General features: G+C 48.0%; 1 protein-coding gene across 5 annotated transcripts in view; it reads left to right on the forward strand.

Annotated features, from left to right (window-relative positions):
• Window positions 1–26478, forward strand: part of HIPK2 (homeodomain interacting protein kinase 2) — a 132159-nt gene that overhangs the window by 27595 nt on the left and 78086 nt on the right. For all 5 annotated transcript variants that reach the window (XM_075051722.1, XM_075051720.1, XM_075051723.1 and 2 more), the window contains one exon: window positions 16109–17207. In XM_075051722.1, the coding sequence (XP_074907823.1) occupies window positions 16109–17207 (1099 nt within the window). Of the gene's footprint in view, window positions 1–16108; window positions 17208–26478 lie in introns of those variants that run through there.

Below are 26478 nucleotides of genomic sequence, written 5' to 3' on the forward strand. Positions count from 1 at the left end.
TTAACCAGTAGAAAATTACTTACTTTTAAAAAAAGGAGAGTGGGAAAGAGGTGTTTAATTTAGATTCAAGTATGGCTCGGATACCTGAACTGTATCCACAAGTTTTGTGGGGCTTTTTTGTGCTTTTTTTCTACACAAACCCCCTTGCAGAAAACAAGGGCAGATGACTACTGCCCTGATCCTGCTAATGCTTACACGTGTGGTTAGCTTTCAATGTGTGAGTTGTCCTGCTGAAGTCAGTTAAGACAATTCATGTGCTTAAACTCAGACACAGGCCCACATGCCTGTAGCGTGAGGGTCTAGCCGGCTGCCCTAGGGGAACAGTTAAATAAAGAATTTATAAAATATTTTCTAATGCAGACACTGTTGACCTGGAAAAGCTGAAGTCTGTGGCCTGAATCCTCCAGGAAAAGCAAACAAACTGGCCTTATGCCTTTCCCCTTTGCTTTTGTCTGCCTGATTCATCTCTCAGGTCACAGGCTTGCAGTCACGGGTTAGAAGGTGAGGCATGTCTGTGAGTGTTTGAAGGACGGTGGCTTAAGAGGTGACACAGTGATATCATTAAAGAGCAGGGTGGGGAACAGCGTGGTAAAACGGTCAGTGTCCCCATTGACCGTATTGCAGTGATACAAGTGAAAAATATATGTACATCCAAAGTCTAGTTCTTAATGACAGTTCATTGTTGAAACGGTATGTCCTGGTGTCCCATAAGCATGCACAGAATAGTTATCTCGTCCACTCTGAAGGCTGCCTCAAAGGGTAAAGGCAACATGGAAACCCCTCAGATGCACTTTTAGCATTGTTTTGATGCTTCAGTCTCATGGCTGCGCCAAGGACTCCGAGAGGACCTCAAGCAGGAAAAGCATTGCTGTTTCTCCAACATAACTTCCCTGACGGTGTGAGAGGAGCAGCAGCTCCAGCTGGCTAAGTGCACTCGGAGGTGTGTTTTCCAAAAGACCCTGAGCAACTTCTGCAGCTACATCCCTTGGTGACCGATAAGCAGCCTTTGCTGCAAGTGTTTTCTCGCACTTCCAGCATCACGGGCAACCCAGGCATCTGCTTGGTCAGGGTCCAGGTTCCCAGTGAGAAGAGGCTGAATGTTACTTCTGCTTTGCCCTGGCTCCCCGCTACAGCCACGCTGAAGCATTTCTGAAGTCTCACAAGTCAGGAGGGCATATATTTTTCAGGCAAACCCTGTAGCATAACTGTACTGGCAGCCTCAGGAGAGTGGCCATTTACCTACATCTGTGTTTTGGGATGTCTTAGGATTTTTTGTTTGTTTGTTTGATTGGTTGGTTTTTTAGCAGGGCTGTACATGCTGTGTTGCTGTTGTGGCAATCCATATGATTCATGTCTTGCACAGTCTGACAAGTTTATTGTAGCTTGCGTGTGCTGAGCTGCACACTGCGGTTGCTGTACTGCTCGTGGTTAGTACCAGGGCAGCCCGTGGTGCCGGTGCTGGGTTGTTGGCAAGTGCCAGGGCCCAGAGGGTGCCGTGCGTGGGAGGGTCACTCAAGCAAGCTGCTTGTGTTGCTTTGGGAAGTGGAGAGAACATGAGAACTCTTGCATGGGCTTTATTTTTTAAAAAATCCTCCAGGAATAGCATGTTCCTTGGAGCAGGCAGAGCAGAAAGCAGGAGGGTCAATTTTGGGATCTATTGGTGCTGCCAAGATCCAGTTTCGTATTTATTTTCTGCCTCCGCAGAGCGTGGAGTAAGTTATTTCATTTAAACAGCTTGGAGTCTCTACCACTGAGCCTTTAAAAGACTAGATGTCCGCTTACACCTGCTTCTATTTGACATCTGTCTTCCCTAAGGCTTGAATGTTACTCTGGCTTGTTGGGTTCTTCATTCACTGATGCCCATCTGAACCTCTCAGCTCTTTTTTTTTTTTTTTGTTAATTGCTTTTTTGGCAAAGGAAAAAGGAGAGAAGGTGCAGAGGGCTGGGAGTGGAGGCACAACAAGGTGGATGCATCATGGTCTTGCTGAAACCCAGGGATGAGCTGGAGGGAAGGACCAAGACAAAACAGGAATGACGTCATTAGTTGGGAAATTTCGAGCAGTTTCCTGAAGACCTGTTTGGTGCCATCTTGCGTGCAGTCCCTCCGTGCCATTCTGTGCTGCTTGGGGCAGCTGCGAGGAGCGTGGTTGGGAGCCTCAAGCCAGCAGGTTTTCTGGCAGCGCCGCAGAGGGACCTGCACTGTTGTTGACCTGCCACGCGTGCCGTCCCCATAACCGCCCGCTGCTTTGGAGTCCTCCACGCTTGGCTCGATGGTAGCTTGTGGCATGAGATTCCAAGGGCGACGGTGAGCTGTGCGGAGATGGGTTTCCCTGAGCAGCTGTGCAGTGCGACCCAGCCCTTGCAAGGCAGTGTTGCTCTTCCATGACAGCACAGGGAGAACAGGCGTTTGCCCTAGAAATCTACCCACTGTTCGTTTTGCTGTAGAGCTACATTGTCTCCTTTGTGAATACTTCCATAACAGTTAATATTAGGGCTTTCTGTGGCCCTCAGTGGTTTTATCACTCAGCTACATCTTGTTTTCTGGTTTTGCCAGATTTCCGTAAAGGGGGACAGAGATCAAGGCGAGCTCTGTGTTGCGGGACGCTGATTCTGTAGGTGCTGGTATAAATGCATCTGTTTTCATGCCTGTGACGAATGTTTGTAGGACTGAGGTCCCGCTTGGCACTTTTAGCCCATTCAGGTGTGTCAGCGACATGCCTGGTGGTGTGTGCTGATCGACAGCAGGTTTGGGAGGGCTGGGCAGCTGGTCAGGATGAGCATCATTTGTTCAGTGCCCAAACACAAGGTTGTGGTGTGCTGTCCAAGTCCTGTGTGGAGCAAGGGAGCTTGCACTGCATCTGCTCCCACTGTGTCCAACTCCTCAGGACAGGTCTGGTAGTCCCCCACTGTCATGAATTCACTTGCTAAACTTTTGTAATCACCATAAAAAACCTGTTAGGTAAATACATTGTCTGTGCCTGAAAGCAATTGCCCCATTTCCTTTTGTTCTGAAGATAATAGACATAAAAATGAAATATGGACCTATGTTCTTAAAAGGTCATACTTATTTGGTCCTGAGGGAGATTGCATATTGAAACAGATTTTGTTAAGATTTGAAGATACTATAAAGAAATGGACTTAATTGGGACTTCGGTTCGCGGAAGTTGGAAAATTGGCTAGAAATAGCCCGCGATCTCAAAGATGGAGATGGCCATTTCTGAGATAAGGAACTCTCTTTTTCTTAATCTGACTGGGATGGGGAAACTGAACCGAGAAGGGCTTTGTGTCAGGTGCAGAACCAGCAGCCAGCACTTGTTTTGCATTGTACTAGTTTAATTTAACGCTGCCTTCTGTCTGGCTTAAAATAATGGCTCGTAGTGGCAGTGGTCTCCAACCCTTTCTGCCTAATGCATGGTTGGTTGCTAGGAGGGCTGCCGTCATCCACGTTTTAGTCGTGGATGTGATGACCAATTTTGCATCACTTTGCAAGCTTTGGCTGGATGACTCAGCTGGTCCTCCGGTGACTCATTTCAGTTTCCCATGAGCCCAGAAAGGACTGAAGAGGGAAGCATGGCTATTTTCAGCTATGAAAAATGACCAAACCCAAGGAGTGTGTCCACAAAGGAGTACTGCAAACATCAAATTAATTGGGTATTCGTACAGGGTGTAAACTTGCCCCTTCCCACTGAAATTCTTTCCCCAGTTACTGTACTTCTGCTGAGTCTAGTTTCCAGTCTCTTCTTACTCTTCATCCACACGGATGTTGGAAAGCTCTCTCTGAGTTTTGAGTGCATAAAGTCTGATAAAAGTTCGCAGGACTTTTGGTACTAAATTCCCCTAGCTGGGGTTGGTTTTGGTTTTTTGGCAGTTCCCCCCTCTCATCATTACTGGGATTCTCACAGTCGTTCTAACAGCCATAGGCCCACCCCAGGCCATTTTTCTCCCTAGTCATTCCTATGTTAGACAAAGCTAAGATGCCTGATGTTCTCCTAGACCTATTGAAAGCTCTTGTGATTTGACCACAAGTTGTTACTAATTCATTTTTTCTGGATCCTCTGGAAACAGCGGTGTATTTGCTCCTTGTGAGAAAATCATACAGAGCTTATTTTCCCAGAAACTCTTCTTTCCCCATGACTCAGTTTGGCCAGACTTCCTTTTCATCATTAGTCAAAACTCATAGGTGTGACTGCGGACAGCTTGGCTGCGATATCACCGGCACGTTAATGATTCTGAACTCATTGTCCCACTGCATCTAGGCTGAATCGTCTCATTTCATTGCTGTAGGAAAAGGAAAGAGTCGAGTGTTCTGGGTTGAAAGGACATGGCTGCAAAACAGCTGTAATAGTGCCAAAAAGATGCTTATGGAAGAGATGGTGTAAGTGGCTGCATGCTGCTGGAAATGCATAGCAACGTGTCAGTTCACAAACGTAGGATCATGCATGAGAAGGAGGCCTGACAGCCCCTTTAGCTAGTCTGTTGTCTGTAGCCATCTATCCCTTCTAACGTGGATTTTTCATTCTGTAGGTTTGCTTTCAGCCGTTGTGCTGTACCTGCGGGTGCCGCACAGCAGTTACTGGTAGCAACGAGTGAGCGCAGCCATACGGGGCGTGAGGGGTGCTCCGGTGCCCGTGTCTCCGCAGGGTGCTGCTCAGGGTCTCCAAAGCACTGAGCAATCTGGAACAAAGTTACACCAAGGATTGTCTTTCACTGTACGCCCCACCAAACCTATCCCCTGCTTGTTCTTTCTTGGTTGAAGAGGAGCGTGTATGCCCAGTCTGGCTGTGGGGCTCTCTGGACCTAGAACCTGCTTTTGAAGCTCGGTCCCCCTTTCTGACCCATCACAGTGGCAGCACGCCTCAAGGCTGCACTGCAGAGGGTTTTTGGCATGTATCGTACTGGATCTCCAGGTTCAGCCTCGCTCCTCTTCTGTCACGCTCTAGTTTTGCCAGTGCAAGAAGCCCAGCAGCCATGGCATTAAGCACTGTAGAGCTGAGTAAATAAATATGTCAATAAATAATCATATCCTGCACAAAAGAGAAACCTAGGGGAGAGAGTGATGGTAGCCAGGGAGTTGTGCTGATACAGGTGGAGGTTTTTATTGTTTTCTTTCTCTTAATAACTTCCCTTGCTCTGATTTCTTTTCTTTTAGAGCTTTGAGGGGGAGTAGGCAGTTGCTGGTGTCCCTGAGCTGCTTCATCACACACAAGGGCCTTATATCCTTCCTCCTCAAGTAGATATCCTTTCCTGAGCTCCTGGCGGTTTACTCTTCAAGGCTCTGAAATCCTTCATGTAGTTTATCCCCATGCCTAGATCAGGTTTTCTTTCTGTGTTAGCAAGAGCTTTCTGCATCACCTAGGCTATCCTTCCTTGGCCCAGTAGGCTGCTTCTCTGCACACAGAACTGGCCACTGTCCTATTAGACCTTGCTTAAAAAGAAAGTTGCTGTGAAGACAGTGGGAGATCAGGCATGTACTGCCAGCCAGAGCAGCAAACCAGCAGTGGGGCAGGGAGGCGTCCAGAGGGACTTCTGTGGGGTCACTTGGGGCAACATCACTCATTTCTTTTGGAGAAGAGATTCATTGCCTTCGCGGGTTATCCTCTGGCTGTGCAAGTGCTTGCATGTCTATGTGTGCCTGAGCGTGACCGTGTGTTTCATGTGACAGAGTTCAGTACAACCTCAAATACAGCAAACCAAATCGTTGGAGGTTCCGAGCCATCGGAACCCAGTGGCCAGGGTTCCCAAGGGTGTGCCTGTCAACATTCCATGTTCTCGTGGAGACTGCTGCAGCTCCCTCTCACTGTGGTCTCCGATGAGCTACTCGACAGTCTTGAAGAAGAGATGGAAGAGAGACAGTTAAGTGGCACTTTTCTACAGGATTACTCTTCTCGGGTGCAGCCTATAAATGAAAGAGATGACTGAATGGGGATTTTTGAGGAGGAATGAGTCCACGTCTGAACCCTCGGCCCCATGTCTCCTTGGCAGTCTTTGGTTTGAGCTGGATGGCTCAGTCCTGCTATGCCCGTTTTGGTCCTGAGCTGTGCTCGTGGCCCTGGCCCGTTTCATGTCATTTGTGGTTTTATAGTCTTGCTTTGGAATGCAAATAGTATCCCATGGGTGACAGCAAAAAAGGTTTCTGACTGTTTGGCCATCACTTTGGAGATGGTTTCTTGGCCCTGAGTGATGAGGACAGGGTGAAAAATGCATGCTCAAGACATGTGTTTCCTTGAGGAACTGATGGGCTTTTCCTTGTGTGAGTGTGTGTTTGTGTGCTTGTGTGAGGACAGGTTATTTACAAAATTGTTATAACTTCTTAAAGTGCAGGTCAGGTGATTAACCTGCACCATCCCTTCTCTTGGTTTCCTAAAACACACCATAGCCCTCGATGTATGAGGGTCCTGTAAATCCCGTCTTTGGATTTCGTTCTTATTTGAAAGAGACTTGTAGCTACAGAAGGGAGGAGATATAGTTAACCCTGGCTTTGGGATAGTTGAGAGGTCATCAAATCAGTCTGTCTCGATTTTGTGCTTTGGCATAGGCCCATGCCCAGCTTCCCCACCTTTCTCCTCGCAGCTTCGTCTTCCTTTGCGGCCCAAATCCTGTGTATTTCATCCAGACCTCACCAGAGGCTTGTTTCTTTGCAACAGGTCTGTATCCTGATGGAAATGAAAAGAAGGGAGGGACTTTGCAAACAGGCAAACTGACCTTTTCAGCCCAGCTAGTGCTCGATCTGAGTTTCAGATTTCGTAAACAAAGCAAGGGCTGAATGTCATGCAATGGCCTCTTCGCAAATGAAACACTCAGGAAAAAATCCTGTGGGAGTGAGAGGCTCGGCCTGAGACTCCAGCGAGCCTTGCCCATGTCCTGCCTTCACAAGTAGGGTTGCTTCTAACGAGCGAGGTATGCGAGGTGCCAGCCATTCCCTGTGGTTTCACCACACTTGCGGGCCAGTTGGAGTCATTGACATGACAAAGCTAATATTTACAGGTGGGAAGTCATCCAGGTGGAGAGGCAGCTGTGGTGGAAAAAGCCAAAATATCCTTTCCACTAGGCAGTTGTGGGAAGCCACAAGTGTGCCAGTGCTGCGTGGGTGAGGGGGGCACAGCCAGGGCAAGCAGAAGGAAACACTGGTTCATTTTGGTCTGTTTTCTAGAGGCCCTGGCACCCTTTCATGGGAACTAAGATGACAGAGGGCCTGGCAGGGTGGCCAGTGAAGGCTGTAGGACCTGGGGTCAGGAATTGAGGAAGTCCTCTGGTTCCCCTCGTAAGGTGGGGATACTGTTGTCAGCCCCTGTTTGGAAGATGGAAACTGAAGTGACCCAACTGAGTGACTTGACCCACGCTGCCTGGAAAGCAGAGCCATGCCGAGATCCTTCTTTTTTTCAGTTCTGCTTTCAGGATGCAGCTCTCATCAGAAAGTAGCAATCAGAGTGGAGCTTGTGGGAACCTAGAGGCTCTTGCATTGCAGATCTGTTTGGAGGTTAAATGTATGGACCCACACGGCCACTAAACTGGGCTACAGGGCAAACTGTGGCCAGTTTCATATTTACTGCTGAGACTATCTTCTTTAGCTCTCCAAAGGGAACTTTGGGTGCTGTAGGAATGCCACGGTTACTGTTCGTTCCACTTTGCCACCGTGGAGGACGTGTGATGGGAGGGAGGAAGGTAGCCAGAACACGTATGCTGTTGCCAAACAGTCCTACCTGGCACATTGATCTGAGTAACTGCTTTTAGGCTCATCTAGCTCCATTTTGGCTTCAGGATGGGGAAGCCACAAAACATTCCTTGGTAGCTTGCTTTCCCCATCTCCTCTGGCCGTTCCCAGCACTTCAGGAGCTCATTCAGGCACGGCGTTAAACGAGCCTCAGTGTGTCATGCCTCATTCTGAGTGGTGCTGCAGGTGTTACCGCGGTCTCCTGCTCTTTAAGCAGATGTGGTGCTGCTCGTGGGTCCCCCAGCAGCCTGCAGCACAGCCCCAGCTGGGCACCCTGCATGTGCCTCAGCTCTGCTGGGCCTCTCTCCAAGAAAACTGAAAGAGGGATTTCTTCGGCAAAGCATTTTGCTAGACATCCTTCAGTGTCCTCCACAGATAAAGCTTCAAAGCAGGGCTTCTGTCAATCCTCCCTGTCTGACTTCATCTTGTTCTGTTCTTCTCATCCCATCTCTGACTCCAGAGCAGACTTTCTTCTCCTCTGAGGCCCTTGGGAGTACTGAGTGTTTGGTTGTAAAACTTGTTCCTGACTTCATTGACACCCACTTTCCTAAAATGTCTTTTCACTGAGATTGCGCGTAAGTTCTTTCGCACTCTCATGCAGACCTTGAGGGCTTTCAGGTGCTGCTGCTGCTTCTGTCTTTATCGTTTGTCTCCTCGTTTTGCTCTCGGGACTCCCGAAATTGTCACAGGAGCTGATGCCTTCGTTCCCTGGCTTGGGAGGACTGTTGCTCAGTGAGGTATGTCCGGAAGGGCATATCCATCTGCCTTCTCAAGCCGTGGAGACATGCCAGCGGCACAGCGGACTCCCAAGTTTCTTACATTTTGTCTCGAGAGCGCTTTGACGTCTTGGTACAGCGTTTGCAGCGTCATTTCATGATTTCCATAGAGGTGACAGTCTTCCTGTCAGCTTTGACAGGTATGCTGAAGGGGCTTTACTTACTGCCTCTGTTTTGTCAAGGCTGTAGCCTATCAAATGTATTTGCTTGCTGCCTTCATTTGCTTTCCACTCAGTGACGTTGAGATGTCCTGGAGAAAAGTTTTGCATTATTCCAACTGCTCTGGGTTTTCCCCTGGGAAGATATCTAGGGGACAGCTTCCAGTTCAGGGGAGCACGGACTGGACTGCTGGACCTTCTCGCACCAAGATCTAGAAATTGGTGTCAGGTCCAGTGGCTGCAGCATCTGCAGGGAAGTAATGAGGCAGCCTCTGGTGAGGTGTATTTTAACCTGTGTTCTCAGGTGTTGCATCGTTAATTAACTATAATGTGAAACATAAACTAGTCACATGATTTACTGAGGAAATCTGTAGTATCTCTTGTCATTACTGCAGTTCATTAAAGTGGGAGATGGAGGTGACCCTGAAAGAATCCTTCACTGAGGTGTAATCAAGGATTTAAATCCAAGTGTCCCTGAGATTTTGCTTCATGTGCCTAAACCCAGGAATATGTCAGAGGAGCCCACAGCTTGTTACTCAGCTTGTGGGCACCTGAACCCACATCAAAAGGATGAATAAGAATTGCGATGTTTCTAGATTACAGAAGATATCTAATAGTAGGGCTTTGTGGCTTGTAGTGAATATGGAAGAGTGGAGTTTTGTAGAGATGTGAGATGTGAAATTGTGGTCACTGAGCACTGAAGGAAGGGCTTGGTATTGCAGGGACTTGACTCCTTTGTCTGTAGAGACAATGTAAAATAAAAGACAGCACAGACGGTTCAAAGGGAGATCTGTGGCTGGTGATGCCTCGTGTTCACTAATTCCTAAGAGTTTGGTGTTTCAGATGTATAGCATGCTTTTTTAAGTGGTTGCCCACGCTCCAAATCCAGCTCACATGACATTGTCTAGTGAACCGCCAGATGTGATGAGCGTGGGCGGATGGGGCTGGAGCAGCCTAGATGTTTCCAGGCTCTGGTGCAGGGTCTGGCCTCGGGCAGTGCTGCCTCGCTTGGCCTGTGCGGGACATGCCAGGGCTCTGGGTAGCCCATTTCCCACCAAGCTACTCATGACAGCTCTCAGCTGGGGTGAGATGGGGTGATGGATAGCTCTGCCCATCTCACAGTCTCCATGCATAGCCCTGGGAAAAGAGATGCTGCCCTGAAGGGACTGTGCACCAGAGAGCACCCATTTCCCACCACCCCCAACACCGGAGATGTCCTGGAGGGGTAAGGGGGTATGTGCCATCTCACCTGCCTTCAGCCGGCATCGGTACGCAGGCACTGAGCCCGGGCTTGCCGACTGCCCTGCTCCCCAGGCCGTGCTGGCTAGCAGCCCCGGCCAGCCCTGACCACTTCTCCCAGCACCTCCTGTGCCTGCGGGCAGGTGCGGTGGAGCTGGAGGCTCGGAAGAGGAGACAGGACAGGCTAGGCTGGCTCAGAGGAAGGTGTCCCCAATATTTTCCTGTCTGTGTCCTCTTCTTCCTGGTCAGTTGAGAAGGCTTTCAGTACCCAGCGGGCAAGTTGCCCTGGATTTAAGGAGTTAAAAGGGAGAGTGATGAAGGGAATAAAGATGGTTTGGGGGCAGAGACAGCAGTATCCTGAGCCACATGCCAAAATAACTTGCTCAGGGCATGATAGGGAACAGCTGCCTACATCTCCCTATGCCCCGGAGTACTGAGGTCCCGGTTGCTAACTTTTATCCTATCTGTAAAGTCAAGTCACGGTGTGGAGTATGAAATACTAAGCAGGGTCGCGTTGCTGATGCTGTAATGCAGGAGGGGGATGTGTAGAAGGCAGTTGGGGTGGGAGGGGATACAGGGTATGAAGGTGATTGTGATCGGAGCTCCCTGGCCATCACACTGCAGCCGGAGATACGCTTCTTGTGTGTCGGGGGGGTAGAAGGATGCTTGGCTTTGCTTGGTTGCTTTTGTTTATGGCTACTCTGCGCATTGGAAAATCTTGCTTTTTCGTCTGGCCGGGGGATGTGGATCAAATGTGGCAGCTCGGAGCCATGTGAAGCCAGGTCTGGAGCACTGCAGGGGACAGGCTCTGTCACATCTTTAAGAACTGCTGCGTGCTACGTAAGCATTTAGGAAACTACTAATTAGGACGAGACAGTTTTACTAGCAGGACAGGAAAAGCAGAGCAGGAAGGCAGGGAGATTTTCACCTGGAATGAAGGCTCCCTCGACATCTTCTGCTCACCAGGAACAGGAAGGAGCTGAGGCTGCTGAGGTCTGAACTCCACTTTGAGGTTGTCTCCAAACATTCGGTAGCACAAAGGAAGGAATTTGTGTAGCCTCCAGGGACATAAATTTTAAGGAGGTTCCAAAAGCGCAGTGGTACTGGGGACAGTGCCTCAAAAGGGGCCACACAGAGGCCACTGTGAAGAAGAGTGCTGTGCTTGAGACACAGCTATTTTGAAGGTGCAATACATTAGCCATACCTGGCAGATCCCCTTTTCATTGCCTTCTTAACCCGGGCGTGTATATGAGTTTGCAGGCTTGTGCCTCTCCGGGGAGAAGTGGAAGATATTTATTTCAGGAGCGTCTTGTGTGCATCATTTATATGCTGAACACATGCCATGTGCTTTCTACAGTATTTTTCAAGCAGGCACTGTCGTTCGGGCGGCAATCAGCAAGCAGCCTCTGGTTACAGAGCACTGGCAGCTCTGCAGGTACTGCAAAAGGTCTTACTGCCTACTTAATACAGGGTAGGAGCTTGGTCTCTCTGCACCACAAAGGCCACATTTATAAATCAGCAGTAAGTGCTAGGAGAAAAGCAGAAGAAAACATCAGTGACTTTCAAACTGTTCCTTCTGTAGTCCCCAAAGTGTATTTTTTGCCCTTTGGGGTGAGGTGGGTGGATAGGGAACTTTACCTCATTTGCTTTCTTGAAACCTGTTGGAAATACAAGTGAGGCGGCTGCGTGATTTGTGTATGCATGCAGAAGAGGGCCATCTGAATTGTAAATAGCACCTGCTAAATTATTATTAAGTGAAAGCTGACGTGGGAGGAGTTCTCAGGGAAAAAAAAAAAAGAGTCAAGTCTTTTAATAAAAGTCATTCAGGCTCTTTTTAACTGATTTTTAACATTGTCCTCTGGCTGCACACTACATATTTCAGCTCATGTGGATGCTATGGGGAGTTACGCGAGTCGTATCAAGGACAGGGGAGGCCCCATTAAATCCAGTTACTACCAATTCTGTGAGAGCTTTAAATGGCTACGCTAAAACTCATTATTAAAGAAAGGATCTATCAATTTTATTTAATGCATGGTGCCCAACCTTGATTCTGCTCCCAGCCCAGAGACTCGCCGTGCACAGGGGTCATATAAAAATTAGACCTGCACTCTTCAGGGCTTGTATTTAGCTTTGCAAAGTCCTGGCTGCAGCCTGATGGGCTAACTGGGGCTGTGGGAGGCTGCCCTGCACCCCTGCCAAGGCAGGGACCAAGCCTGAGCCCAGGCGGATTCAGCCTATGTTGCCGCTTGCCTTAGTCCAGACGAAGCTTTTGCTAGTGCAGATGGGGCTGCTGAGCTGGGCTTCAGGTGAGCAGGAATGCTCAGTGGGCACAGCGGCTCGTCCTGAGCATCCTCATCCCCTCCGCTCCTGGCGGAGAGCAAAAAGGCAAGGAGCCGGGGGCCAGCTTTGGGCCATCCTGCGCAAAATGCGTCGAGGTGTCTGCTAGGATCTCCCTGCCATGAAGAGGGGCACAAAGAGAGGCCCAGCCTCGCGCAGGTTTCTTGGCAGACCTCTGAGCGGAGGTTTAAGAGGACTTTCCCCAAGTGAAACAGCCTGGTTTTCGTCCCTCTGTGGCTTATGGCCCCTCCATCTCTCCAAGACCCAAGGAGTGAGGATGCTTCTTGGGAGCATCCCACTGGCTCTGGGGGATGCTCAGGGGGCATCGCTGTCACAGGGCTTGGCTGGCATGGATCGCCCCGTTACTGCTGGCTTGTTTCTTCACGGACGTTGTGGCAAGCTATTGTCAGCCTATGTAATCGAAAGGCTGAAGTTGTAAATCATATTACAGGCTGTAATGAGGAATTTGATCCCTGTAACAAACCATCCAACTTTTATTCACTTTTATTACTATTTCTGCTATTGCCATGGAGTAAAGATCCTTTTTTAAAAAAAGAACATGCCACCAGCACAATTTGATAGTGTCCTCAGGAAATTTAGGGTTGTGTTTTTCTCACATTAGCTGCACGGGCAAATTTGCAATAAAAATGACTTGCTGCAGAAGCCTTCTTTTCCCATCACCAAGCTGTCAATCAGCCTGTAATTTCTTGGTATCGAACTATGCTGAAGAGCTGGCCGAGTTATTCTCCTTACAACGTGTGCCCCTAAAACCTCAAATGTGAGAAAATCATTTTGGATGGAAGGAAGAAGATTTCATATTTCTTTTTTTAGGGGAAAAAGAATATTTTTCCTGCGATGAGATATAACCTCTGAGGAGGGTGGGAGTGGCAGCAGAGGAGTCCAAAGTCCTCTCTTTAGCCACAAGACAGCCTTGCTTCCTCCACCCCCTCCGTTTTTGGGGTACTGGGGTGGGTCAGTGTTCGTCCCCTTTCCTGTGCCCCTGCTGAGGCTGCCAGCAGTGTTGCAGGGACAGCAAGGGGCTGTTGTTGATGTGGAAACCAGTCCCTAACAACAACTCATTTCACCAAGGGGCACAGGCAGCTATCTGACGTTGACAACGTTGAGTGACTGCTGACCTTGTTTTTAGCATCAGCTGATATCAACTGGAGCCCTGCCAGTTTGCTCCAGTTGAAAGTCTGTCTCTTAATGGGGGCGATTATCCTGATTTTTACAGCGGCGCTGAGGAAGTTGCAGCTGCTGCACTTCACATCCCTGACTTAAATTTGGGGTGCCTGGGTCTTCTGGTGTTATCTTTAGAGGACCATGTGAGAAGAACCTCTCTCCTTGGTCTGCATCATTTTTTTCCCTTTTTATTTTGTATGAAGAGATATTGCTCAAGCACACCATGGAATGAAAGCCATAAAGCTATAAATTACACCTCTGCTAGGTCCACAATATGTTACCAATTACATCTGCTTTATTATTCGCGTCCAGGGGGAAAACATACATCAAACCAACCCCACTCTCCAGGCAGGTCGGTACTGTACTAGAAGGAACACCGTGACTCTTCTTAATCAGTGGAAAAACAAACGCAGTTTCGGCTCACTCACATATGATATTTGTGTCTGGGATGACAAGTTGAGTAATACTGCTGCGGTTCTCTGAGCTCACCGAGTGCCACATGCTACGGCATTTGTGGCATCATTATTGCCCTGTGGAAAGGAGAGAGGAGAGAAAGCACTTAGAGGGGCAGGGAGCTGGGAGGGTGGTCTGAGGACCCAGTTGCAGGGACCTTGGAAATTGCCACCAAGGGGGTTGGTGTGGGGGAGTTAATACAAATGGCAGCAAACAGCATGAGAAATCACATTAAAGCCAGGAGTCACGTCTGCAAAGGAGGGCACGCTGCGGTTCGCAGGGCTTCGTTGCTAGAGCAGGGTTAGTGGGGTTTTGTGTTGCGTGTTCCAGTAGAGGTGAGGGTTTCCCCATGTGTCCTCATAGGGGTTTTCTTCTGCGTCTGCCCTGTTTTCATACATTTGTCCCTGTGGCAGAGATGAAGGTGGGGGTGTTGAAGCAAAGTGGAGTGATTGCTTTGTCGGTTACTTGCGTGTAGCTATGTACGGTGGGCTTTGGCTTGCCACAGCACCCTTCTGAGCAGTTCCTGGGCTTTGGGCTCTTGGGAATTAACTGGAAAATGGGTGTTGGGTGCATTTAAGGTGTGTTTGCTTGACCATGCTACTGAGCATTGAAGTGTGGAGTAACATTCCTGTTTTTTTATATTGGTGTATATGTTTATGCGTGCATGTGTGTGAGTATGTATATGTACATATGAGCTCCAGAAAATCTTCTGAAGAGCAACACGGACTAGTAGAGAGTGGGTTTCTTTTAGGAAAGGGAGCTGAGTGTTAGATACTCTCAGGTGTCACATGAAGAAGTCATCCATGTGCACTGCAGAGTTTGTTGTGGTTTTGTCACTGAAGCATACATTCAGCTTTTAACTTTTTAAAGTTGAAAACAAGTCAAGGTTATGTTTGTGCTTAATAATTCAGCAACGGTGCCAGCTCAGCATATTGTCTTTTTCTTCTCCAGTCATTCTGGTTTATTAAAAAGAAACACTGACGACAGATAGAAGGGTGAAGGAGGCTGTGCCTTTCTGCTTTAACTCCTACCGGGCGCTGACTCCTTCCCCAGGAATCCCCATAGATTTGTGCTGTTCACAATACTTTTGCCCCAGCAGTACCACCCCTACCCTGGGCAGGGAAAGCCGGCAGTAAGTCAGGACTTAGATGTCCTGTGCCTTGTGGACCACGTCTTTTTTTCTGAATAGAAGCATTTTCTGTTTCAGTGGAATATTACTCAGAATCCTTCAGTAAGTCTGTCTCAGCGATACTTTTATTTTCACTTTGGTTATGAGGTTGTGGGTTTCTTTGTTTGTTTGTTTGGTGGGGTTTTTTTAATAAAGGTGTAGAAGATCATTAACTCTTCTAGAACCAAGGAAGCTTGCAGTAAAATAGGTTTTTGTCTTTTCTTAAAAAGTAAAGTTATATTAGGACCTAGTTCTGCCACATGCTAATCTGTACGTTTCTTCATTAACAATGCCGTTCATTTCCAGGGGATCTGCTTTCCAGTGATGGTATTGTCACTGTGAATAAGAATAGATGAACACAATTTCATAAATCTGAGAGAACTGAGAGCACGCAGTGAGGCTCATGTTGTGTAACTCCCATCTCCAGTGTCCCTGAGCACAGACCAGCATTGTGCACGATTCCCACACACAGACTTGGCAAGCAACCTGAAACATCATCTGCTGCTTCTGTCCTGGCTCCTCAACTTTGTCCGTGCACCTCCATTTTGTCACGGTGTATCATCTCCTGGTCCCATCCTGGCTCCCTGCAGGCCAGAAGCTACACAGTGGTTTTATGGGAATAAACGGAGGGCTTAAGTCAGATCCACCAAACTGTTTAATATAGGATGAGCCTGAGGTTTTGAGATTTGGCTTCCATAGGCAGAATACTTTGCAGTATTTGACATGAGTTCTTCCTGAGAGCTAGATATATTCCTGGAGACAATGGGAATAGGAGTCTCTTTAGGCAGTGGAGGTAAAAATAACATTTACATTCCTGTTATTAAAAATGAGAAGGGGGAAAGCGAGAGAGCAGGAATCTTGGTGGTTGTTAGTGTAGTTGTTCCATCAGGGGTAATGATTTATTTTAGAGCATAATAGTTTATTTGTGTTGAATACATATTTCTGGAAGAACTTGATTTTTTGTGTGTGTGCTTGTGCTGTATCTGAAATCTGTATCCCATTTTCCCTTCTTGCCACTGAACAAATGAAAAAAGCTGGGGAAGGCATCTTGACACTGTGGTTTCACTCTGATGTTGTATTGCAGGTATGGCCTCGCATGTGCAAGTTTTCTCTCCTCACACCCTTCAGTCAAGTGCCTTCTGTAGCGTGAAGAAACTGAAAGTGGAGCCGAGTTCGAACTGGGATATGACTGGGTACGGCACACACAGCAAAGTCTACAGCCAGAGCAAGAACGTGCAGTCCTCCCAAGCAGCCGCCGCAGCAGCCGTCAACGCCTCCCTACAGATCCCCAATCCGAGCATCCCTTACGAACAGACCATCATCTTCCCAGCAAGCACGGGGCACATCGTGGTGACATCCGCCAACAGCACTTCTGGTGTGGTTGCAGTGTCTGGGCAAACACTGGGCGGGCCACACAACCTGATGCGTCGCAGCACTGTGAGCCTTCTGGACACCTACCAAAAATGTGGACTTAAGCGCAAGAGTGAGGAGATCGAGAACACAAGCAGCGTGCAGATCATCGAAGAGCATCCACCAATGATTCAGAACAATGCCAGTGGGGCCACTGTAGCCACCGCCACCACCTCCACGGCCACCTCCAAAAACAGTGGCTCCAACAGCGAAGGGGATTACCAGCTGGTGCAACATGAGGTGCTCTGTTCCATGACCAACACGTACGAAGTGTTAGAGTTTCTTGGCCGTGGAACCTTCGGACAAGTAGTCAAATGCTGGAAACGTGGCACTAATGAGATTGTGGCCATCAAGATCCTAAAGAACCATCCTTCCTATGCCCGGCAAGGCCAGATTGAAGTGAGCATCCTGGCTCGTCTGAGCACAGAAAGTGCGGATGACTACAACTTTGTCCGTGCGTATGAGTGCTTCCAGCACAAGAATCACACGTGCTTGGTCTTTGAAATGTTGGAGCAGAACCTCTATGATTTCCTAAAACAAAACAAATTCAGTCCCTTGCCCCTTAAGTACATTCGACCAATTCTCCAGCAGGTAGCAACTGCCCTAATGAAGCTGAAAAGCCTGGGACTGATTCATGCTGATCTCAAACCAGAGAACATCATGTTGGTAGACCCATCCCGACAGCCATATAGGGTCAAGGTCATAGACTTTGGTTCAGCTAGCCATGTGTCTAAAGCTGTGTGTTCTACCTACCTTCAATCCAGATATTACAGGTAAGATACTGGGCTCATGTAAAGTTACTAAAAGAAGTATTTTACCTATGGAAATTTTCCTACATTCCTGTAAATGAATGAGAGTCATGCCTTAACCCTAAACTGGGATGGCTCTTAGAATGGCTTGTTGGTGATAGAAAAAAATGGTATCCTAATCTCCTGGAGTTTACTTGCATTAAAAAAAATTGTAAATTTGTAAATAACCATAAAATGTTGTAAAATTAGAGTTTGCCAGTTACAATTTAGAAAGCTTTTTTCATGTCTGTCAGTACTTTGGTCTCTCTGGGACTGTTTCCAGAAGACGGGAGGTATCTGGAGAGTCCACCTTTCCTTTCCAAGTAAATACAAGTAGGTTCTTTGTTTCAGAAAGACCTTAACCTAAACAATCATCCATATTTCAGATATGTCTTCCAGTTTTTACTAGGATGTGAAACCAGGGACTTTACAAGAATAAGGTTGGCCCACAGGAAAACTATACGGATGCAGAAGATGCTTTGTCAAGGAGTAGTTTTCACACAGGCTGTAGAGTTTGCTAGAGTCAATGCAAGGATTCTGGCTGGGTCCTGTCAGCTCTGCTGCAGGCAAGCAGACAGCCTGGCGAGGCTGGAAACACCTTTCTCCATGTGAGAAGCTATTGGCAGGGATGAATAAGTACTGTCAGTAATTTGGTGTTGGACTGAGGACCTGTCATGGAGAGCTGATTCCCACTCAGAGTGCTTTTAACTACAGGTATGTTATGTGCTAGGATGGAGTTCTGACCTCTGTGTAGGCATGCCTGAAGTGAAATGTGTGAACCAGCTATATCCCTCTTCAGCCTGTTGAACAGTTTCAGCAAAGCAGCCTCTTTTCATAACCCCTGGAAGGTCATCCTCTCCCTCTGTCTTGACTCCAAGACACAAAGCCTCTCTGTAGATGTTCTCCTCAGACCCTCTCTTTGGTACCAGTCAGCTTGATTCAACATCTCAAGGATCAAGAAAAGCAATTCTACCGCTACCACAGGGGTGGGGGAAAATAGAGGGGGGCGGGAAGGGAATTTGTCTTTAGATGACAGCTGAATTTACAAATGTTCAGGCCATGTTTTTGTTGTTGTAATTCTGTGAAACAGGGGCAAAGAGGGAAAATGTGATCCTGCTTGATGACTGATTTAATGAAAATCAGTCCTGGCAGCATCCACAGCTCATCAGATGGGTTACAGAAAAGCAGGGTAGTTGCTCTGTTTGTAAATAGGGAAGAAATCTGTCTTATACATGGGGAGGATTGGGGACAAAAAACCGACATGAGTTGGTAACAGACCCTTTTCCTACTTCATAAACATCACAGTGGCAAAACCCACCTGAGCTCTGAGCTTGGGAAGAGTTAATTTCCACAGGAACAGGAACTTTGACAGTGTAGCACTGCAGCAGCTGATTTTTATCTGCTTGTCCTTTGCTCTGAAGGAGGCCAGAAAAAAATCCCCAACCCTAGTTTATACCTCAGAAGAGGCTTATTAAATGAAATATTCTACCTGATGACAGTCCCATCCTCCAGGAGAGACATGTTTCTGTGGTAAATATGCAAAAGCTTTTAGAGTTGCAATTACCTGGCAGACTAGAAGAAAAAAAAAAAAAAGATAATACAGGCATTTTGTTGTTGAGCTATCTGTGATTCTGCATTAGCAGCCTAGGTCCCTAGCTGAAAGACAGAAGGGGCAGCCAAAATGAAATATGTGACAGAAAGCAAAAATGAAAGAGAAAAATGGTTTATTCTCAGCGACAAACAAGGAATATTTTTGTGGCAGTCTCTGGGGAGGAAAAGGCTTGATAAAATTTGCTTTTTATATTTTAAATGTTATTCCTGCCCAGTCTAAAGTTGCAGCTTGTTAGATAGTGTGTTCTGTTTGTCTAATTCCTCCCTTGTTTTCCATGCCTGAACTGATGGGAGGAGGGGAAAAGGGGCAGCAGCTCACCAGGAAGAAAAAAAAAAGACAAAAAGAAAAAGAAAAATCTCATTGGGTTGAATTACATCAGCAGGGGGCTGCTGATGAAGCTAAATTCAAGTCATGAGGAAAATTTATATTATTCTTCATTTTCTGATGGGGAAAAATACAGCACAGAGTAAACACCTATTCCACTCCAAAGAGATGGAACTTTCATGCTAGGGGAAACATAGGGCTTTACAAAGATTTCATGTGTCTTCCATTTAATTTACACTTGTTTTGCTTGCTAGAGTATAAAAGACAAGGGGATGACTTCAAGAAATGGCACATTTAAGCTGAATGTGAAGGAAAAGCTTCCTCGGAGTAAAACCTCTCAGACTCTAAGCAGGCGTGCCAAAGAAGTGACAGAAGCCCTGTGCCCCATGCATTTAAGAAAAGACGAGGCAGAGCACTGGGGAATATAATGTAGAGATCGGCTCTCAGCTGGAGGTTTTTTATCATGGGCTTTTGGGAACAAATTCCCAGGTCATCCCCATATTTTATTAACAACTTGCTTTTTCTTTTCCTTGCTTTTCTTTTTTTTTGTTTAACACTAGTCTCAAGAATGTGATAGCCAAATCCTTTCAAGTGAGGAAAGTTGTGTGGGATCCTGCTCGTTCTCGGAGCAATATAAGGCCTTTCCTCTTCCCGTAAATGATAGGCCTGTTTTCTTCTCCCAGAGGTGGAAGACAGAAGTGTCTTTAAACAAACTCCATGCTCTTTCTTGACCTGAAACCGTATAGCCCAGCATAAGCTAGGACAGTCCCACGGCTGCTCGCAGGCTAAACGTGAGCCATTTGCAGTTGCTGGTGCCCTGAAGACGAACCGCCTCCCTCAGCCCAGTTTCTTGTGAGAGGAACGGCGGGCAGACTTGGTTTTGCGCTGCTGGCAGAGCTCGGGGGCCCTGGCCGGGTGTCCCACCCTCAGCAGCGTTTCTGTCCCACCAGGGCCGTTTCTGTCAGGCCAAGCCGGCGCTTTCCAGAAGGATCGCAAGGGGGTGAGCACCAGCCGGAGCCTGGCGGGGTGGGGGGGGGGAAAGGTGCACCCTAGGCCCTGCCGCTGGCTCTGTGCCGAAATGACAAAGGACGTCGCAGCCGCTGTGAGAGGTTAAAGCTCCCGGTCCCGAGGCCTTTACTGAAGGGGAAAGACCCCAGAGCAGACTGGGAACCAGAGGTAGGGTCCTCTGGCCCACGAGGCCCACACCGCCATGCCGTCGTCTCCCCGTCCCCGATGGCAGCGCGGCTCTGGCGCTGTCGCGCTCGCATCGCTCCCCCCGCTCCCTGTGGGCCGCGCAGGGGCTCTCCTGCCCCGTCCCCATTTTGTCAGCCGCTTCTCGGGCGGCTGCTCCGGCCATGTCAGAGTTTTTGTCAGCACTGTGGTCAGAGTTGTCATCTAAAAGGGGGGAGCGCCGTGAAGAGGATCAGCCTCCTTCCTCCCACCCACCTTCAGCCTGTGGTGCAAAACCCACTGTGGTGCAAAGCGTTTCTCACGTAGCATCCTTAGCCTGCGCGGGGAGGACCTGGCTGGTGTCCCTCCAAGCGTTCCCCCTCGCTTGGGACAGCAGTCCCAGCCTGCCCCCCGGTCACCGTAGTCTTTCGTCTTGTCATTTATCACTAGCTGAGTCGGCCTGGGCCTGATGTACGTGGAGGTCCGTGGTCCGGAGCCACCTGCGTGAGGAACCAAAGCTGCGGAGGGAGGGCTGCTCTGCCCAGCTCGCGGTGCAGGAGCGGGGCTTTGCAGCTGGCAGTTTTAGCCAGACACGCTTAGACTAGAAATGAAGCCCTGTTCACAGAGCAACCGATCAAAAAGCTGCGATAGCCGCTGCATCACGGGGTATCTTCATGGGATTTTATTTTTTCCTTTTCTTTTTTACGCTGCGGTTTGAAGGGCAGATCATTGAGCTAGTCTCTGTGATCTCCGTTTTGCAGGAGGTCAGAGGGAGGAATGACCAGAGAGATCCCTTCTGGGTCGATAATCCATGTATGAACAGCTTCCCGGGAAAACCCACGTCCTGAGGAATGCAGGGCTCAGGCTGCAACAGCCCTCTCTTAGAGCCCACGTTGATGCACCCAGGTGGAAGAGGGGTTCCTACCCTCTGGGAGAAGGGGTGGTTGCGGTGGCGGGTAGAGCTGTGGTCCTCCCTTGCTGGGACCAGAGCAGTTCCCTAGCGTGGGGTGGCAGCGCTGGGACACTCGGAGCAGGAGACCTTCTCCTGGGGACACCACAACTGTGCCGCCTTGCCCTCTTGGCTTTTCTTTGCTGCTCAGCTGAAACAGCTGCTGTGTTGCACCCCAGGGATGACAGCGTTTCACTAATTAATGGCGTAATCACCTGATGAGATTTAAGTCTTTTAGAATTTGCAAAATATTGCAGATATAAAATAATGGCTGTCACCCCTGCACTATTAACAGATAAATGTAGTTTTAGTTCCTTGTTTTCAAAAGGCTTTGGTATGTGGCGCGTCTGGCTTGATTTGAGATGTCTGCTTTGTAGGTAAGTGGCCTTTGATGAAATGTTTGGATAACAGAGAATGAAACTGAGCATCAGTTTGAAGAGGTGTTTATCATTATCAGTCTAGTTTCAGGCGCTGCAAGAAAATGTGCAGGCATAAAGGCCTACGCACATGTTGTCAGCTGCCCATACGGAACATATAGCGAGGCTGTGTGCAGGTGTGGTTTTTAACTGGCTTGCACATGCCTAGCTGGGTTGAGTGCGGGTCCTGAGGGATGCAGGGGGCTAAAGTGGATCCATCTTGCCCCACGCGGACATCGTGCCATGACAAGTATCAGTCCTCCAGCCGTGCTGACAGGGAGCCAAAGCAAGGTAGATTCCCGAGCAGCGTCACAACCTCTTCCCCATCTTGTGACTCAGAGTATGTGTCATTCTGGCCAAAACTGCCCTTTAAATGAGGCAGTAGTAATGACAGCAGGGATAGGCTGTGTTTACTAGTTTACTCAGTGAATTGGCATCTGTTACGTCCTTGTATAACAGTGTTAGTGCACTTACATTTCAAAATCTTGTGCCATTCCGGACTTGCACAAACATCTCTATCTCAGACTTGACTGCTTTTGCAGCTGTGGGAGCCTCATTGCTCTGCCAGTCTGTTTCAATCCTACCTGCAACATTCACTGCTTTACTGACTCTGCCTCTCCAAGGTAAAGAGCAGGATGGCTAGATGGTTTGAGGAGGAAAGTTTCTTCTGGGCACTGGAGTGAAACCATCAAGTTCATTGCTAAAGTCCAAGCTCTGTTTCACTTAGTGATGATGATCACACCTGGTAGGACTGCAGGCTTGTAAAACAGGCAATACATTGCAGAAGACTTTGTGGAGGAAAGCAGACTTCAAGGCATGCTATTTTAAGCAGTTGTTCCTTTCTTTCCCAAGGACACTTGGAGTTTAGAGTTGTTTTTTTCAGAACTAAAATTCAGCAGTAATTTTTTTGCAAAACCAACACCAGGATTAATTGAATCTCAGTTTCATTGTACCCAGACCACTGAGTCTTGGAAGAAAACAGACATTCAGCTGAAAGCTTTTGGCTTTGTCCCATCTCTGTGATAGTCAAGCCAGGTTGGTTTTTGGTTTTACAAAACTCAAGCAAAGTTCCTTTGTGTATAAATCACCTCAGAGCAAGGATAGTAAACCGGCATTATGCCCGTGGTGCATCCAACAGAAGATGCACACTGTATATTCCAAAATAACTCCCTTTCTGGGGTCTAATTTAAAACAGAAAAGCCTATATTTCAGCCTAAACAATCTCCTCAGACTGGAGTCTCCCTAGGGTTTTCTCTGCTGAAACCTTCTTACCATTTCCCTTGGTGTTTTTTATTTTGCTCTGAGCAGACACGCCAGCTCCTCTTTTATCTTGTCAAAGTTAGTGATCTGCCCCTTTCCCTGTGACACCGCAGCATCTCCCTGCCTGCCTCCAGCGCATGGTGCTGGCCTTGCTCCGAGAGGACCTCTGTGTCCCTGTGTGGAATCGGAAAGGCCGTCACAGGAGGGCTCTGTTTATTTATTAACCAAGTGTATAAAACATGCCCAGTTATTTGCCTCTGGGCCCAAGAATATTTGTAACAAAGGGCTGTTTGCAAAGAACCTGACAGGGAGGCTTTCCCCAGCAAAGAGAAGTCGTCGATGGCCCGAGGAGGCGGAGAAGTTTTGTGCTGCTTCCTTTTGGGTCGTTCATGTCTGAGTGGTGGAAAATCAAATATCTCAACTGAGTGCTGAGCCAGTCCCTTCTGTCCCGTCCCCCCTCTCTGAAAACAGCTCCTGTAAGGCAAAGACAGGGGACTGGCGGTAATTATTCCTTCTGCAGATCTCAGTTTTTGTCTTGGTGGATGGAAAGGAGAGAACCTTTTTGTCCACAGACAGGGCTTAATCCATTAGGGGTGTTGTAGATCAGAGACAAGTATGTGAAAGGCAGCCAGAGGCAGGTACCAGGGTGAGGAGCACTGGTTTTCCATCCATTGGTGCCACCCCAGAGGTGAGGGGCTCTGGTCCTCACCAGTCAGCTGTGCCATAGTCCAGCGTGGTAAAACACCACAGGGAACTGGTTGGCAAAGTCCCACTAAGCACAGACTAACAACAATAAGAAAAATTAAATAAAAAGGTTTTTGGCTGCCATGCTCACCATTAATTGTTGGAACAACCAGAGACCTTCAGAGCACCCTGAAGTCTGGGCTTTGGGCCACCTGTTAACCATACCCTGTCGTTTCTGCGTTGCTTTTCCCTTGTTCATCGCTGTTAGAGATACTTGCATGAAAAAGGGCGTTTGTTTCTTAGGAGTTCCTAATTTGCAGAGGTTTCTTTTCCCTGCGTAAAGTTACAATCTCCCTTTAGATGTGGAAAGGGGATAGGATTGCCAGTGCGACCAATGCAAACGGCAGGATGATGGCCTTAGGTGAGGGGATGAGCCCTGGGAGCAGTGAATGGTGAAACAGAGATCCCTCTTTTAGGAAAATGGCAGTTGCACAGAAGAGCAAGCAAAACACAGGGAAAAGAAGGTAAATGCAAATTCACTTCTAAAAAAAGAGCATTTTCCCAAGGCTGCTGCAGCTTCTAAGCGTGTCAGTGCTCCCCACAGAGGGAAGGGCAGCCGTCTGGATGTGGCCCAGGCAGTGCTGTGCAGGCAGGAAGCAGGAGCAGAGCTGCGGTGGCGGGGCTGCTGGCCAGGGCTTGACCACCAGCTCTGACCCAGGTGTCCTGCCCACGCTGGGGCAGCTCACCTCACCCTTCCCCACATCAGCTCTGGAGGGACGTGGTTTTGGAGAACAGTGCTCCTCTTCCCCTCCACCCCCTCTACTCCATAATTTTCCCGTTCAAGCACACCTTCCTTCCGTGGGCGTTCATACCACCCAGTGCCATGCGGTCCCGTGCCCGGGGCTGACCTCCCCAAAAGCAACACTTTCTGGTTTGGAAACAAATACTCTTCAAATGTGTCCGAGCTGGAGTTCCCGCGTGCTTTCAGGAGGGCTTGCAGAAAGGAGGCGGTGTGCAAATACACTCGTTACCAGTCCACGTACCACCACCTGAAGTCATCTGGGAACTCCTGACATAAACATCCAGGAACCTTTTTCTTTTAAACCTAGCACTGAATCCTAAACTAATCCCTACCTTCTCTACACTTGCTGCTAGAGTTGTTTCAGTAAGGCTGGGAGGATCAGTGAAAGGCTTGAAAGTCCCAGTCTCCCCACTTGCAGGTTGGCCACAGGTGTTCTTAGGTTTAGGGGTTTTTTGGTGTTTTTTTTTTTATTCTCCTGCTACTGTCTTTCTCACATGATCACCAAAACAAGCCTGTCACAGGATTTCCTGCTGTCTGTTTTTCTTCTCTCAAGCTTTATAAGCACAGTAAGTCCCTTTAAGGCTATAGCCTGGTGAAATGATGTGAAAAATCAAGGTCACTCTCATATTTACTGTACCAGGGCAGGTCTGAAACAGCTACAAATGGCTAGCTTGTTTTACTTAAAGAGAGCTATTTACCTAAGAGAAATCAAAACCCTCCTATTGCAGCTATTGGCTGTAGCGCTTCAGACTCCATCTCCGTAGTACATAAAAGACATACTGTTTTTTGGTAAAGATACCTGTGCTCAGACCAGGGGCTGGGGAATAACCTAGCTCAGTATGGTGACAAGCAGTTGCTTCTGCACAGATACTTCTGAGTGACGGTACAATTAGCGGGGCTAGAACATGGGCCGGCTGCAACTGGAGTCCGCTGTTTGCATGTATATGAAAGACATAAAGTTTGGTCTCCGCTCCTAGTTGCTTACTTCTGTGGTTTTGTGTTTGCTCTCCCTTCTCTCCTCCCACTCAAGTCGTTTCCTCACCAAGTGCAAAGGAAATGGAGCGGGGAAAGGGTGCTCTTTTTTTTCAGCTCTGATGACAGAACAGCAGCAGCCACTCATAGGAACAGCGGTGTGGTGACCCACAGATGTTACTCTAGCAATAGGTGGCCAGTGAAGGAGAATGCACTGCAGTCACACGCTGGAGTATGATTTTCCATGTCTTTCTCTGCATGTTTGGGTCAGGGCAGTAGCTGGCTAAGGACAGTGGTGGCTGCTGAGAAGCAGAATGAGGTGAGGGGCTGTTGGCGTGAGATTGGTGCTCCAAGTGTTAAAATAAGAAGAATTACAAGTAGTGAGATTCATCATCTGCACTTCTGAATATGAAAGAGCAGCATTAGCAACACAGTTTGCACAGGATTTCAGGGATGCTTTGCTCAAGTACCACATATTTAAATCCTATCAGGTTTTTGCCTCCCTCTGTAAGTTTGCTCACTGCAGGCAAGAGATTTAAGTGTAACATGGAGGAAGCTTACTGTGTACGTCTGTGCATTCATTAAGTTCACAAGTTTTAGGCCCCAGCACAGTGCGACTGAAAAAGCTGTATTACGCTGAAGAGCATTTTCTGATTGGAAAGTGTTTCTGCTCTGCTGCTTATTGGCAATGAGGTTAGAAAAGTGACTGACGTTAGTTTATAAATGAATGAGTCATTACCAGAAGAGAGAAATTACCTAAAGATGCTATGATTAGTTTGGGGTTATACATTCCCCGGCTTCAGACCCCTGAATGCTGTGATTTCAGTCCCTGAAGTTACCATCTTAACTTCTCAAGCCACTTGCTGCACTGATGCTTCAAATTAGCCTAAGCTAATATAAAGGCACCTAATTCTCAGGTGGGGGCTCAATAGCTGCCTCCTTCTCCAGGTCATGCTGGGGAAAAGGAGCAACTCTCAAGCAGCTGAGAGTGGTTATCTTGCTTGAAAAACACTAATCTTGTGGCCTGACTTAAGCTGAGTTAGAGCCACAGCTGTTACCTGTTTAAG

This window comes from Buteo buteo, chromosome 19 (genome assembly GCF_964188355.1).
Source record: "Buteo buteo chromosome 19, bButBut1.hap1.1, whole genome shotgun sequence".
NCBI classification, from domain to species: Eukaryota; Metazoa; Chordata; class Aves; order Accipitriformes; family Accipitridae; genus Buteo; species Buteo buteo.